The 17256-nt window shown below is 43.7% G+C and overlaps 1 protein-coding gene across 2 annotated transcripts in view; it reads right to left on the bottom strand.

Moving 5' to 3' along the window:
- The window catches only part of NRBP1 (nuclear receptor binding protein 1), a 43853-nt gene that overhangs the window by 9504 nt on the left and 17093 nt on the right, over positions 1-17256 (bottom strand). Inside the window, exons 3-8 of one of the 2 annotated variants that reach the window (XM_055810013.1) lie at positions 16551-16673; positions 16048-16149; positions 15866-15955; positions 15314-15354; positions 13915-14009; positions 9825-9848 (exon numbers count right to left, since the gene is read on the bottom strand). In XM_055810013.1, the coding sequence (XP_055665988.1) occupies positions 9825-9848; positions 13915-14009; positions 15314-15354; positions 15866-15955; positions 16048-16149; positions 16551-16673 (475 nt within the window). The remainder of the gene's footprint in view (positions 1-9824; positions 9849-13914; positions 14010-15313; positions 15355-15865; positions 15956-16047; positions 16150-16550; positions 16674-17256) is intronic. The other variant, XM_055810014.1, reaches the window with a different exon arrangement.

Raw genomic sequence — 17256 nt, 5'->3', positions numbered from 1 at the left:
GGTCCTCCTCAGCTCCCAGATGATGAGCTCTGGACTCCTGTGCAGCTTTGTATTTTGCACTACTAAGTTACTTACAACTGAAATTTGTCCAGTCCCCTAACACCTTCCTGTGCTTCTGGAGGATATCCTGACCTACCTCAATTTCACACATTCCCCATATTTCTATGATCTCATTAATGTTGAGGCTGTTAAGTGTCCGAGGGACTCCAAACCCCTCCAGTGGGGCAGCTCTTTCTGATCTTCTACCCATCCCATGCCTCCAGCCAGTGCCTGACTCTGCACACAGGGTAAATCACACAAAGTTTGTCCAGCAAAACAGGTTCTCATACTGAGCCTTCTGAAGAGGTTCCCAAATATCCACAATGAAGACATCCTGTTAACTTGCTTTTGTCTATGGGCAGCAGCCCACTGTGTATGTCTGGTCTAGAGGTGGCTACTAAGAGAGGAGGGTCTGTGTCAGGTCTTCTCCAGCAGCTGGATTTCCTCATCATTACTGCTCTTTCCTGTTTCCTCTCTGTAGATGTTTTGGCCAAGGAACCAAGATCAGGTTTAACAGTACTGGCCCCTCCCCACTTTAAGTAATTTATTCTTTTCTACTCAAAAGAACAATTCACCACTGTAAAAACAAACAATTCAATACTGTCAAATGAGGGTTTGCCTTCTTAACAAACAAAAAAAACCCCAGAAACAAAAAGCCCAGACACATTCATGACTTTCAGAACTTCTTCTGGAGACTTGTAGGACCTAAAAATACTTCCTCCTAAACCTACAATATACCACCCGATAAGGACAGCTACAGCCCTATGAAGGGCCGGAGACTGTTCACATCCAGAAATGCAATATTGCTGCAGATGCACAGCCACCTGAATACTGTGAAGTTTGTGATCAAGAACAAGTTTTCCCTCAGTGTCCCATACCATTAAGGTTTTGGCATTCCCCCGAGGCCTAGGCTGTAACGCAATCACAGGATCTGGCTTGTTTTCTGTCTACAAGAACTATTATGAACTAATACTCTGTCCCAGTTTTTGCAGAACAGGGTATTTAAGATGTCAGAAACCCTTCTGTTCTAAAGTCTAAATTTCATATTTTTTTTAATAGAATACTGAATGTCTTTGTGCAGCATATAGTGTACATGAACTATCAGATTTTTTTTTGTGAACCTTGCTAAACCTAACATCTATTGCATATGTGACAATCTGACTACCATGAGCTAGTGAGACAATCTGGGGATGTAAAATAAAACTTACTAAATAAGTCTTCTATTTGTTCTGCCTTTCTTATCAGTACAAGAGATGGTAAGAGTAAACGGGAACCCCTCTTCAGCTACACAGTTCTGTACATTCAGAGGTCTGGCAACCACCACCAAGATGCTGCGGCCAGGGTAGCACTGCTGTCCGGCCTGGGCCAGACCCCTGGAGAAGGGCAGAGGCATCACAGCCTGCCCCGAGAGAGGCACTGTGTCAACAGTGACAGCATTGCAGAAATTCAGCTCATGCCATCAAGTGCTGGATCAGTGTCCTCAGGCAGGAACTCTGGCACGGTACTACCCAGGACAATACAAATCCACCAAATACGGAGCAGAATCAGCCAAGTCAACTTCCAAATGATGTTTTGATTAGCTTAATTTTCCAATGTGTCTTTAAATACTGTGACTACCTCGTGTTGGATGGCAAGGGCCAATTCACTATCTAGCCATTCTGTCTTTTGCTCCTGGACCCTGTTTAAGAACAGGGAAGAGGCAGTGTTCAATCACAAAAAGGCATTATCCAAAGAAACCTTAGCCTGTGACATAACACAGGCACTCCCACACCAGAAAGGCAAGTACAATGGCATCCTAGTCCAGTCTCCATCTGTAGTGGCTGTCTGCACTTCACTGACAATATGTTTCTCTGCATCCAGGTCCTACGGACACTGTGCAGTGGCACCCACATTCCTGGAAAAAGCTGAGCTTGCACTGTCAGTGGGAACTTCCAACACAGACACACACAAAGGCAGTTTTGAATTTGCTGTTGTAGGTCATCCAGGAACCTGGCTTTTCTAATATACTGGTCCTTGTGCCTCCAAACTAGCAGAATCACACTGAAATTCCTCAACATGTTTTTCTGTCACTGTTGCAGAAGCTGGCTCTGCAGCTGGATTTATTAGCCACACTTAACAAGCCTTTTTCCTGTTCTAGCAGTTGATATCACAGCTCATGTGCAGCTTGGCTGGAAGTCACATGCATAACCTTGCTCTGTTACTGCAAAGCTGAAGCAATGCAGCAGTAGGGCAATGGCATAAGACTACCAGATTCTTCACTATATGCCTTAGAGCTAAGCAGAGACAGCCTCACCAGACACACGTCTGTTCCATTCATCACTGTGACAGCAACAACCTGCTACTGAAGGCAACTGAAAAACTCCTCGTAAGCACATTAAACAGGGCAGACAAAAACCACTGCTATACCTCATGACAATATTTTAGAAGATGCGACAAGAAACCGGGTTTGGTCTGGTCTAATCACTATTGTAGGTCTGTCACTTTGGTGTGCAAGCCACGTAGCACAGAAAGAAACTTCAGAGGAGCTTCACCTGAGCACACATTTTAAAGCAAACTCTTAACTGCACAAGATAAGAACACACACTTTAAGGTACCTCTGACACAAGCTCTTCTGACCGATTCACACATAGCTGCTACCCACCATACACATACATCTAGTGATGGCTCTTAATTCTGTGAATGCTCAGATGCATAAAGGCTAAGGACAGTTATCTTAAGCAACAAAAACAATGAAGGTCAAAAAGGAAAGCCAGATCACCAACATTAACAACAAACATGCCTTTCTCAGCCACAGAGAAGACAACAGCAAGGGGCAGACTACGAGACATAGCACGACATGACTGATCATTCTGGTAGCCGAACTCAATCTGACAATAAAAACATAAAGAGAAATAATCAGCATTACTACAGGAACACGCAAAGCTTGCTAAACTTTTCAAACCCTCAAGGACATGCTAGAGCAGGAGCTCGCCAGTGTAAACTGACAACGCTGAGCATGCATTGGTCAGTGGGAGTGTCAGCCAAGAACACATTTGATGGTATTACTTCCCAACTCCCACCACTGGCAGGTTTTAGCAGAGATGCCCAATCACACAGCCACCTGCCCTTTTAAACACTACATGTTGCAGAAGACGTTTCTTCTTATCCTCCGTCTGATTCATACACACCTTTGTTCTGCATTCAACACTTCCTCCTTGCAAGTAGGAAGGACACTCTGCCCAAACATCCTTCCTTTCCTCCCGAAGTGGCCATTGAGCCACTCATCCTCTTGCAAGTGCCTAAGCTTTCTGCAAAGCAAGAGTGTATTACTCCAGTCTTCTAGTAAACTGTTCAAGTACACTGTACTCCCGATTTCAGCAGGCTTAAAAAGCAGAAGAAAGCAAGATAACAACAGGAAGGATCAGCAGCTAACCTTTAAGATTAGTCCCAGGCTTGCTACGCAAGCTAGCAACAGGGTACAATTAACCACCTTACCTATGCTGCACTGAACCAGCACTACAGGGACTCAGATATAATCAATGGAATGAAAGACCATCTGTTTGCAACCATAAAGGGATGGCCACAGGGCCAGGATAGGTATAAGGCCACATTATTAATTGCTTACACTCATATGCTCAAGACATTTTCACTGTTTTAAAAGAGTGTAAGACTACACAAAACCAAGACATTTCACTTTGCACACAAATACGGTAAATGCATTTTTATGAGGGAGGACAAAGCCTAGAAAATAAGGAACTAGGAGGTTACTGGAAACAAAAAGAAACATGCAGCCGTCAAATAGAGTCAATCAGGAAAAGCAGTGCCAGGTTTAAGTTGATCAGAGAATACAAGCATCCTGCAGATCTGTATCAGGGATTGTACACAGTGTTTGCAAAGTTATTTGCAACACTGAGTCACCAGGAGCAAAAGGGTTTTATTATTTTTAACAGTTGAATATCTAATGCAATGAAGGGGCAAAGAGGTTCAGTATATGACAAGCTCACTACATACAGCTCCCAGTGCCAGGTAACAGCCCCCCAGCTGCTTACATCTATGTTCACTCTTGCCATATCCATTGACATCACTTCTGAGTAGTATACCTAATCTTGGCTTAAAACACTACCCAGATTTTACTTCAGAGAAAATACTGATGAAGCAGAACCAGTGGTACTTGCAACAGAGAGCCAATATACAAAAAATTCATGGACTTTGAGAGAGGTATCCTTCTCCACAGAAATTAATATAGAATCGTAAAATCACAGGGTGGCTCAGGTTGGAAGGGACCTCAGGAGGCCACTCTGTCCAAACCCCCTGTTCAAGCAGGGACATCCAAGGCTGGCTGCTCCACACTGCTTCTGAGTAGCTCCAAGGATGTATGCTCCATCATCTCCCTAGGCAACCTGGGCCTGTGTCACCCTCACACCAAAAATGTGTGATTTCCTGATGTTTAGAGAGACCCTCCTGGCACCCATTTAGGGTCCGTCGCCTCCGGTCCTGGCACTGGGCACCGCTGGCAGAGCTGCCTGCGTCCCCTCGGCACCCTCCCGCAGGTGTTTATGGACACGGATCCAACCCCCTGAGCCTGCCCTGCGCCAGGCTGAGCAGTCCCAGCTCCCGCAGCCTTGCCCCAGAGCAGAGGGGCTCCAGTCCCACAGCATCTTGGTGGCCCCTCGCTGGACCCTCTCCAGCCTGGCCGTGCCCCTCTCAGGCTGGGGAGCCCAGCACTGAGCCAGCGCTCCTGGGGTGGCCTCTCCAGGGCTGGGCAGAGGGGAAGGATCCCCTCTCTCAGTCCTGACGGAAATATTTTGCCTAATGCAGCCCAGGATATCATTAGCCTTCTCTGTGGCAAGGGCATAGAAATAAATGGAAGGAAGATAACACAGTATCACATTTCTTGTGAAGTGGTGGATGATATTTTTATGCTTAAGTAAAAAAGCATTCAGTTTTAAACTGACATGTTTGACCATGTCCACTACATGGAAGCAGGAAGTGTGAGTAGACAGAGCAGTAAACGCAAGACTGTAGACACAAGAACAGACAAAGAGGACCTGTAAGATAAGTACTTGTCAATCCTGGCTGCAGACTCTTAAGCAAGGACTCAGTAGCTTATTAGCATTTTATCTGGACGAGTTCATGATACAAGCAACTTCATTCCAAACAAAGCATGTAGGAGATTTGAAATCTGCGTACAAAACCAAGTTCTAAGCTCTAGACCAGAGGAATGAAGGTTCCATGGACTGGGCAAACCCCTGCTTGGGTTGCATCATCTGACTGCAATACAGTATTTACATAAAAAATATGAAGGGGCAGCAGGATTGCCATTCTTCCTCAGTTTTCAAAACTGAAGCAGCAGATCACTAACTAACTGCAGTAGCCTCACATCACAGTGCAAGTTACATTCAAACAGAAAAACAAGAAAAGACATTCACTGAAATGCTGGGGAGCAAGCTACTCTGGGGGAGTCATTTACTCCCAGAAGACAGATGTGCACTGAAAAATATAGTCCACAAACATGACTATGAAAATTATTTCATGTTTTGAGCAGTTCTTAACAGAAATTTGGATTGAACCAGTATAAACACATATTCAAACAAAATGCAATTGGGGTCCACAAGTTTGTGTATTTCAAGTTTAACTTCCCCAAATTTCAGACTTCACATCACAGATTACCATTGTTTCACAACATGCCAAAATGAAGCTGTGCAAGGACCTTGGAAGACTTAATAAACCGAAAAGCTCACCCCATGAAAGCAGAAGCCAGAGTGAACACACTACTTGGCCCACATGCCTTAAGGCCTAAATCACAGAATTGTCTAGGCTGGAAGGGACCTCTTGAAAATACAGGTCAACCCCCCTGCTCAAGCAGGGTTAGCTAGAACAGGTCACCCAGGACCATGTGCAATTCAGTTTTGAGTATCTCCAGGGAGAAAGACTCCAGAATCTCTCTGGGCAACCTGTTTCAGTGTTTGATTACCCTCTCAGTAAAAAAAAAAAAAAAAAAAAAAAAAAAAAGGGTATTCTTGTTTTAGATGAAACTTCAGGTATTTCAAATTGTGCCCACTGCCTCTTGTCCTGTCAGTGGGCACTAGAGAGAAGAGACTGGCTCCCTCCACTGTCTCTCATCAGGTATGTATATTTATACATACTAAAATGATCCCCCCCCCCCCCCCGAACCTACTCCTCTCCAGGCCAAACAGTATCAACTTTTTCTGCCTCCCCTCGCATGGACAGACACTCCAGTCCCTTAACTATCTTCAAGGCCCTGTGCAGGACTTGCTCCAGTAGGTCTGTATCTTTCTTGTACTGTGGAGCTCAGATCTAGACACAGCACTCCAGACATAGTATCACCGGTGCTGAAAAGAAGGATCACGTCCCTCAGTCTGCCAGCAATGCTCTTCCCAAATAGCCTAAGATGCTGCTGGCCACCTTTGTCAGCAGGGTCCGTTGCTGGCTCATGGTCAGCTTGCTGTCCTCCAGGACCCCAAGATCCTGATCTGCAGAACTGGTTTCCAGGAGGTTAGCCCTGAGCATGTACTGGCACACAGGGATGTAAATACCTGCTAAGTTTGTATTCAAGTGATCTTTCAAGAACTGGCATGTAGGAGTCTTCAAAAATGTCAATGTTCCACATGCCGTCAGTCAAAGGACCCCAAAAGGACAGGACATATGCAACTGCCATACTAACACTAAAATGGGTAAATGAAGACCTGGATAACTATAAGACATGTCCCCTGATATATCCTGGAAATGCACACAAAGACAGAGAAAAAAACCCCACAATCCAACTAAGCTAAAGCAGCAGGCTCCTTCAATGCAACAGAAAAAAAGAGTAAGTTTGACCACAGAAAATGCAAGTTCTCATAACTCGCAGCATAAAATGGGAAATTCAAACTTTCTAACAGATCCCCTTTAATTGAAAATTACAACCAGTCTAGAAGATAGTTGTTTTCTGGTGTTTTCATGAATTATATGACTCACAGCAGCACAAAAAAGGTATACTAAGCAAGGAAAGCAAGCACATGAAGCAAGAGCCAGCTTTTAAACCTTCTGCAAAATAAAAATGAGAGTTTATTACTATCAAGGCATAGCAGCAGATAAACCTGTTAAGTATGCATTCCACTTGGTGACTTTGCAATGAGGCCACCAAAGGCACCAATTCTTATCACTAAATCTGACTTAAAAAAAACCAAAACACCACCCTACCCTCGAATGCACACATTAAATCATAACACACACACACATTCAGTCAGGTGTTAGTTGCAATTTCAAAAACTAACTACAGCAATTAGAAGCCCACTGAAGGTCACTTACCTATGACTGCTCTTCCTGCCTTGAGGAGTGTGCTTATATACAAAAATCAAGGCAGGTCTCTGGTAACCATTTTTGCTAATCTAGCAATCTTAACACCAGCTAGATTGTGAGATGCCTGTCAATTTTATTACAATTAGAAATTAACCTTGTGCTATTCCATCCAGTTTGTTGAACAGTTTCTCAAGAACAATCCAGGTGTGAAGAATCTTCACTTTATGAGAGGCTTTTACACTGCTGGGAGTCTCAAAGACAATACAGACCAAGGTGAGACGAAGCCTTCAAAAAAAAAAAAAAAAACACACACAAAAAAAACCCTAACCTGCATACCGCTTTAGACTTTCTGAACCATTCTGGGCAAAAAGAGTTGCACTCAAAACTACTCATCTGCTGGATCTCATTCCCAGCAGCACTGGTAGTCAGACACAAACCTTTTCCTCTGCTTGTGAAAGCCTGCCTTAGTTTTGCCAAGTATCTAAACAACTGAAAATGCTTGGCTTGGTAGAGGACATGCTCTACACATAAAACTGTGCAACTAGAAGCTAAACTACATAAATTCCTGTTAAATCTTCCAAAAGGAATGCCAACATGGGTGAAGAAGTTTTCCATTTTTACATTAGATTTTTCTGACCACTGATTTCAGCTATCCATTATTTTTTCTCCAAACCAAACCTTAGTTAAAACACACAAACAAAAAACCCCACAAATCCAAGATACCCTAGTAACCCCTATTTTATTTCTACATCACCTACTCAGTGTCTCAGGTGTCTGTTAAGGATATGAAAACCACCATGACAAGTCTTTAAATACCAGGTAACAAAAATCCAAGAGTGAAGTAATGACTAAAATAAGATCAGTTAGTTATGAAAGCTTGTCACTCACAACCTTATTAGCTCAATGCTCAAGCAAAACAGAAGCCTTATACCCTATATTTAGTGTTTTCAAACCCAAATCACTGTTCAAGATCTAAGGATTAAACCATTTCCAGCTCTCATATGAACAGTAACTAGTAATACAACAGTAATGTTAAAACAAGTTCTCAAGAAACCAGCCAAGAAAGCTCAGTATTTCTAGGCCATCTGATGCTGTTTCAGCACAAGCTAGAAACCACAACATCTTCTTAAGCCTGGAGACCACTGGCTGAGGCCCTTCTTGACTTGCTAGAATGACGGCATTTTGTTCTGCTTGCAGCAGTGACTTGATTTCTGAGGAATGGCTTGCTAATCTTAAGCCTTGTTGCCATCAGTGTGATTGAAGCCATGCTGACACCCAGGCTCAGTCACGTTCCCGCTCTCTGGGTTTGTTCCTGGACCAGTCTGGCTGCTGCTGCTGCACCTTGCCTCTTCCACCCCATAAAATCAGCCTGCTGCATGCGACTGCCACAGCCCAACTTGCAGCACTGATCAACAAGTTGTCACCGAGGAAATCTGTCCTCCTAATGCTACATGTCCTGACTGCACCAACTTCCCCATCAGCTGTGTAAGGTCCCAGATTTAACTTTTTAAGAGAGCCTCTGCTCTGCTGGCGACGCAGAGCAGCGTGCCACATCCTGCTCCTGCAAACACTGGGAAGGCACAGAACCCATGTGGACAGGCCCTTCCCTTTCCACCACTTCCAGCTGATGGCAGGTTCTCAACTCAGTAGAAACACACTCTAACCATGGAGAACAACCCTGATGGCAAAAAATAAAGTAAGTAATTACTTTAAATGTAAATGTGGCGTTCTATTTAATGGGCTTACAAACTGCAGCACCCAAATCCTCTTCTAGCCCCCGCCACCCCAACTCCCTCCTCATATACACAAGTGTCCCCAAATACAGAGCTTTGACTGGGGAAACATAAACAGTAAACCTTTACTTCACAATCAGGGACTCATTTGGGTGGGATGTCCCTCTGGCCATCAGGAACCAGGCACATTCACTGGAACATTTATCTTAAAACATCTAAGGAGTTAAAACTACAAGCAAGCAATTGGATAGCCAAGCACAAAGCAAAGGCTAGTCCAGGTCTGGTGCCCAGCCAAATCTAGCAGAGCAGTAGCAGGAAAGAGTCTAATGTATATGGAAAGTTCAGCTGGGAAGAGCTCAGAACAACGCATCCGCTTGGCTTGACATGCAGGAGCCAACATGCACTAGGGTCCATGGACTAGCACACTAAGAACAAGGAGAGGAAGAGAGCTAACAACCAGGAGACTTCACAAAGGGCAGTGCTCCCTCTCTGTAAGGCTTTGGCTGACAGCACAAGGAACAGTTCACATTCCAGCACAGAACACAAGGTCTCAAAGTGGGACGCACCTAAGCCAAACAGTTTTACACACCAGCCTTATAGCAAGGGAACACTGTATAAATAAATTAAGAGAGTGTGTATGTTTGTGTGTGTTACAAATAGATATACACACACATCATATATATAAATATATATATACACACACAAAAATAAAATCATGTACGTTACATATATAGTGGTAGTCACATCACAGGAGCGGAGAAGTTTGCTCACCATTAGCAAATATCCTATGAAAGACTGTTGGTAACAGAGCAGCCCGTAAGCGGGAAGTAAAACGAGATAGAAGTCAATGAGTTGATGAAACAGCAAGCAGTTAACATCGATAAGAGACAGCTAGGTCAGAATCATGGCAAAACATGGACAAGACTGAGAATCTGGCCTGCCTCCAGCCACCTTTTTAAAATATACATAAGGAACATTAGTATTTCTAACTGAGAACCAGAGGGGGCAAGGGGGACGAGACACACACCTCTGACCAAGTAGACAATTATAGCCAACTCTGAGGTTAAGAAGCTGGAAATTCTGTTCTTTCTGCGAGTGCTCTACAGTCCCTTAGCACTCCATTCAGCAAACTACTACCTTCCCCTACATCCCAGCAGATTCTCCTGGGCACAGATCTTGGCAGCAGAACCCATACTTACATACCTAGCCACATAATTTAATAGCAGAGTTAATACCAAGTAAGACTCAGTCTCCCAGCACCTTGGCCTGGAACTGAAAAGAGACTCTGGACAGACTGCAGTTAAGCATATAAAGAATCCTAGAGGTCAGATATGTCAGAGACAGGAAAGCATATGCATCAGCCAAGTGCCTGGAGGCACTACTCAAAGATACACTACCCCAACACTAAGCTTGCCCCTATCCTCTACTGGAAGTCTCACTCGGCACATGCTAGCATGTTGCCCTGTCTCAGGGGCGCCAGAAGACACTCTACAAGACACTCCAGTATGAGGCCTCAGTTCTGTTGGGGCACTCCAAGAGCTGCCCAAAAGGATTTTCAATTCAAACCCATCAACTCTTTCCACCTGTGACTGGCTCTTATACTTCCAATGAGAATTACAAGAAACATCTCTCAACATTGCTGAACGCCAGCAAGCAGCAGCAGCGAACACCCTGTCTAAACACACAGCTCTCCTTCACACTCAGAGTACCTTCAACCTGACACAGTAAACATCTTGCAACACGCTCCCTTCGCAGGTCTACTTGTTAGACAATACAGGTACGCACATATGCAATGAGGTGTTACATGGGGATCCTGGGGAAAATTACACAGAAAACAGCTTGGACCTCTCACAAGGAATGTTTTCATCTGACCACAACTCCAGAAAGCAGCTGGAACATCTAAGTCTCTGGGAACACCAGTGGCAAGTTTAAGAACTGTAGGTGTCTTTCCTATCCTCATAACAAGTTCTCCAAAGCTCTCCATTCATGTGACACTTTTCCTCCTGAAATCTATTAACCCTGCATTTTATGGCACTGGGAAAAAAAAAAAAAAGTAAATTAATGGATTATGGATGGCTTTGGCATTTAAGCAGTATGAGAAATCCTCCCTCTTTCCCACTCCCTTTTTCTTTGACAGATGACATCCAGCAAAAAAAGATTTCATCCCTCTTCCCAAAACTCAGTGCAATAGCAACAGCAACATCCTACTACTAAATTAATCTCTCGTCCCTGAAGTGCACAGGTGGCTCTACAAAAAAAAAAAAAAAAAAGAAAAAAGACTGATCCAGAATTACATGCAGAACAAGAAAAACAGCGGTTAGTCCTGTCAGTGCATGTGCTTCTGCAATCTGAAGTAGCAGCAAGGAGTGATGGGCAGAAGGGTTGCTTCTACACCTAAACAGGTGTTACAGGAACAAGTACGTATCAGCCGTTTCCGATGCAACACAAGTCACAGGCACTACTCTTTCAGTACTTCCTCACTGAGCAGACAGGAGGATGTTCTGCGGAACACACTAGCAACTTTCTGTCCCCAAATCTCTTCCACACTTGCTGAAGCAAGTATTCCCTTTTGCTTAAAGTAGAGCGAAGAGGAGCTTTCGGGAGCATAGCCCAGAATGGTGCTGGGGACAGATATGGTATCAAAGAGCAGATCATAGTGCACCGAATCATTGTTCCCCTTAAATCCATGAGAATTACTGCCCTGCTCATTTTAAGTAAACACAGAAAAGTTTTCAGATACCAGCCAGCTGTAAGAAGTAACTACATGAAGCAATAAACATGGGGGTCACTGACAATGTTAGGCCAAAGTGACTATTGCTCTGGGGCCTGAATGTGAAAATAGCCTGTCTGGCTACTGGCACAGGCAGCACCACTAGAGAACCTCAAGCTCAAATACAGCCAGCAATTCTGATGATGTAGTTTTGAGTTTCCTAGTTGGGTGGACACTAGAGCAACAAGAGTACATTCTGCAACACCAGCAGCTTTAATTCCAGCTTGCACTGGAGCCATAGCTTTCACATCTGGAGGATTCCTCTTCTAATCACAAGTCCACTTGTGCTCACTTCCCTTTTTTAAGAAAGCACCAGTTTAGTTTCCTAAATAAATCACTTCACTTCTGAACACAAGGTGAGCAAGGCAGGCTACAACTGCAAAGCAGAAGAAAGTTTTTTTCAGGAACAACTGCAATTCAGCACTGCTCCTGCACAGTCACGCTCCCAGCACATGTCCTTTTCTCACTGAGGATACAGTTGTTACAGCACATATGCACCCAGCACTCCGAAAGAGCACACCATTCTAATTGCCTCTGTCCCTCCCACCATGCCTAACAGTAGCAAAGCTCTACAGAATTGGTGCAAAGGTGTAACTCTACTTGAGGCAACTGTTTGTGACACACACTGGAAGAGCCACCTTTATTCATGACAGCCTCTGAATAGCAGTACTGGGAGTCTGAATGCTCTTGAGAATGTCACGTTTGCTCATCAGCAGAGCCTCCCTCTTGGAGAAAGCCATGGCTCTAGATATCAACTTCGAGTGGTTTGTTTCTACAGACAAAGTGCTGGCTACCAATAAGAGAGACTGCATCTCAATACTTTTAAACTAAACTAGAAAGAGAAGGATCTCTTATGTACTCGAGTCTATTATAGACCTCCTGTAAGTGGCCTGAATTCAATGCCAGGGAGCCAGTTGCGTTTGCCAGCATACAGGTATCAGATGTACACAACTCTTGGAAAATTCTTCCACCTGGACAAAGTCAAGGAAAGATAATAAAGTGAACCCCATGATGTCATCAGTCTGTGTGAAGAGTAAGTCACCAAGTTTAAAGGCAGAGAACCGAGTGTTCCTTCTGTCATGCAGTCTCCCTGGGTACAAGCACATATCAGAGGTTTGTTACAGGGAATAGAGACCCCAATTCTGGAACAAAAGAGGCAACACAAGAATTCTTTGATGGAGAGGAAAGCTAGAGGTCTTCAGGTTGTGGAGAGGCTACTTTTAGATGACAGATGAAGCACAGCACTCCTTCCTGTACACTGCCAACATCAAACCAAGAATTCACACAGACAAAAGCCTACAGTACACACTCCTCAGGTTTGAGAACACCTGCACAAGTTGGAAAACAGATAGCAAATCTGTCCCTTGAAAGGTTATGTCAAGGTACAATATAAAACATCCCAACTGCAGACAGATTTTGAGAGACATAGGAACAGCAAAGGTGCAAAAGAACAGAGCATGCAAGGATGTACTGCACTGCCAGAAAAATCATTTCTTACTTATGAGATAAAAGATTTCAGCACAGCATAGCTGCCTGAACAGGGCACGTCTTTGCCAAACAAACTCAAGGCAAACCAGCATCCTATAGTCCAGGCCAAAGTGAATGATGCTGGATGGGGATGCCAAGACAAGCAGCTCCCTGCAGCCAGAGACTATAAGCTTGATGATAAATGTTGGTTGCTACAAGAAACACTCACTGCCTCACTGGACACAGCTCTCAAAGCTTCACAACACTGGGAAGAGAACCATGTGTGTATTACCATGAAAAAGACTGCAGGGGAGATAAATTTAAGGATAATGTGCATACAGAACTTGAGAGTTTCAGCACCATTTCTCGGGTCAGTCCCTTGAGATCAAAAACTGATGAAGGGGCTAACAAGGGAAATAGTATCCAGTAGCAGTCTCTCCTGCACCTGAAGGTGGTCCAACCAAAAGTGAATTCAACTACCAATCTCTGGCAAAACTGATGTGGAGGTGGAGGAACATGTGTACGTACATACATGCCTAACATGACAGATAACCTTGAAAGGATTAGGTGCCTTTGTTTGCACAGTTTGTCTCATAGGCAAGTGTCACCTCCAACAAGCCTTACCTGACCCAATTTTGATCAATCCGTTGTGCTGAATGAAGATGGTGTCGCAGGTCAGGTTACCATGGATGATTGGGGGATCACAGGAGTGGAGGTAGCTAAAGATTCAGAAAAGAGCACTGGTCAGAAGACTACTGAGGCTGAGGCCAGGAATCTCCCACTCCTTCATCCCTTCCCTCTCTCAAGCAACATCAGAAGAGAACAGGAGGGTAAAGGACACATGCCAGGGATTTACAGTAGCAGGGAGGTACAATTAAGTGACTTTAACATCAGCCTCTAGGCTAGGAAAGAATCATGAAAATTAAGCAATTGTCTCTAACGGACAATCTCCAGAACATGGGGGAAAAGAAAGCTTTCTCTGATCAGTTCCCAAGAAATGCAGGATACCAAGGATAAAGAAACTATTTCATCCACCCCAATACTGCTAGATGGATGCTAACAGCCTCCAAATTTCATACCAAAAATATTACAGCCTTATTCTGACCCTACTCATAGGGCATCAAAAAGGCACTCAGTGCCGTACAAACATATCGGTCATGTTTTCCAGTAGGCACAAATAAAGCCTTTCAGTGCTAGGGTCCCAGGTATATATGAGGCTACCTGTTTTCGCACCTCACTCTGCTTGGTTTTATGTTGGCAGCCAGCACAAATAAGGACTGTCAGCTCCCAAAAGCTTATTAGAACCCCAGCTATTCATCAACAGCTACATTTAGCCAAATGGCAACAGAATTTTCTCTACGGAGCGCTCTGACATCTGGGTTATTGCTCTTCTGAGGCTATTACTAGCTACACACCAAATCTGACTCAGGTAGAGAAGAGCCTTTAAAACCAAAACAAAAAACCCAGATGCTATTCAACTGTGTCACACTAAGATGGCTGCAGAAGATCTACATCAAGAAACATATAGATCCACACAGGCTTCTAACAACAATCACACCACAATAATTATGAATTCACTGCATGCTACAGGGCTGCAGCCTGCCAAAACTAAGAAAATTTTCCTCACTTCCCTCATGTGGAATTTGATTTCTTTGAGAGTTCTTCGCAACATCCTCTTGGCCACGGTTAGATCCACATTATAAAGCTGGATACTCTGGAGAGCTCCCTGATGCTCAGCTCCCACACTCACTATGTCACAACTGCTGGGATCTAAAACATACATTGCACTGTGTCTCTATTTTAAAGGCTCCAACATTGTCTAAATGAAGACTCTGGGATTGTTATAGGAAGTGCCGCTGACACTCTGCAGACCGTGACTGGGATAAGAATCAGGCTGGGTGACTAAAAGTGCTCTCCAAGCTCCGTTCCATGAAGCTTGCTAACATTTAGCAGCATGTATGTTTACAGCTTTTAATATTCTAGCACAAAAGAGGCCACACCACAACATCAGTGACTTGCATACCTGAGAGCAGAAAGGATCTGGGTACACCATCGCTTCCAGGCCTACAGACACAGGAGCAAAAAGGATAAAAATCATTCAGGGAAGAAGAACTAATCCCTAGTTCTGCGATTCATACCCTGTTCATGTGAAGGAATATATTTTCCATTCTGTGGCATCTTAGCCTTCACCCAGTACAGGTGTGTAGCAAAGTAAGAACTTAAGACAATCAGTACTCACAAGCTCAGTTTAGTTTCTACATATCTGTATAGGTTAAGAAATACACCTCCCCTCCTAACTCCTCTCATGCACAGACACCTTCCCTCTTTCCTGTATGCATACATGGAAAGGGATGTGCCTGTCACATCATACATATGAAACTGCAGAACTGCTGGAAACAAACAGAACAGCTGTCCAGAAGAACCTGCAACTAAACTACTTTACAGTAATCAAAAGGAATTGCAGCCACATGTTATCACCAGGTTGCCTTCTCATCCATCAGGATCCTCTGCTGAGCTCTCCAGACACTGATGGCACTAAGCAAACACAGGCATACATGAAAAAAAAAGTAGTTACCTTTTCATTCATAGTTTTGTGGTTTTTCTTTGTCTTTTTCAGGAACTGTTTCAAGCTCCCTGAAGACATATATTCAGTGATGAAGATCACCTGTAAGAGAAGTATGAGACATTATCCTCTGCTTCACGATTACCTACAGGACATACAGTGAGAAACCCCAAAAGACCGTTTGCTTTACTTACCCTGGCCTTATTCTCCTTCACATCAGCCCAGTATTTGTGAAACTTCACAATGTTCAGATGTTCCAGCTGAATTAAGTTGTCAAACACCGCTTTGACTTTTTCCTTAACATCAGAAAGACAAAGACATGTTACATCAGGGACCACATCAGCCTGTATCTTACTTTTTTTCTTGGGTCTTGGTCCCCTTAAACACTGTACACTTCAAGCCCCTATGCTAAGAACAAACAGTATGTAATTTCATCCTACACCGCAACTTAGCTGAGCTTGGTTTGATCACCAAGACTAAATCAACACAAGAGCCCATGGAAATAGCACAACAACAGTTGTGCACTTTTTCTGTCACATTTTCTGCACAGGCCAGGCTTAAGCTGAATTTGCTACATTTGAGCAGCACAGCACTCCAAATCTAGCTGATAAACCACATGAAAGATCACCAATATCTATAATCCCACCCTGGTGCAAGGTATGTTTCCCACATCCTGCTGAGAAACAAACTGACTTACTTCCTGAAGCTTAAAGTTCTTCCGCTCAGAAAACTGAACCTCATTCCAAACAACTTCCACACCTTCCTCTGTATCCATGGCCAGGTAAGCGCTATCAATCCCTGGGACATTGCGCTGATTCACCTGTATGAGCAGGATGGAGAGAGATGTGAGTTCTAAGCCAGCAAGACCAGATCATTAGCATGCCTCCTTCATTTGATTATTATGAACTTTGCATATTAACTTTTAATTAAACAAGCATTCCAGGACAGGACTGTGCACATATATTTCAGGAATGGGACACACCCAAACATGAGTACATTGTAGGCCACATAACCAGCAAGCCCTGGGCATATCCGAGGGAAAACTACTTCTGCACAAAGGCTGTTTTATAGTAAAACATTAGATTTCTATGTTTCGTGATATCTGTAGTTAATTTAACCACAAAAAAACCCACCACCCTCCAACTGTACAAACGGGATACAACAAAAGTCAAGAGCTCAGACATAACTTTCTGGAGGAATTTTCTGAACGGTGGTAAGACATGAAACTCAAGAGGGGAAACTGATCCAAGCAGAGAGAACCAAAGGGAAAGTTGCAAGTTGGGAACACTTAGGAACTGATTATACATTGAAACTGCTACAATAATTTCTTTAGTTAATAAATGCAAAAGTTCACCCACCACAAGTACATCTGTACCTAATAAAGACATAGATGAACACTAAGA

This window comes from Falco peregrinus, chromosome 7 (assembly GCF_023634155.1).
Source record: "Falco peregrinus isolate bFalPer1 chromosome 7, bFalPer1.pri, whole genome shotgun sequence".
NCBI lineage: Eukaryota > Metazoa > Chordata > Aves > Falconiformes > Falconidae > Falco > Falco peregrinus.
Note: the sequence above shows the minus strand (reverse complement) of the source record. Positions and strands in the feature narration are given on the sequence as shown.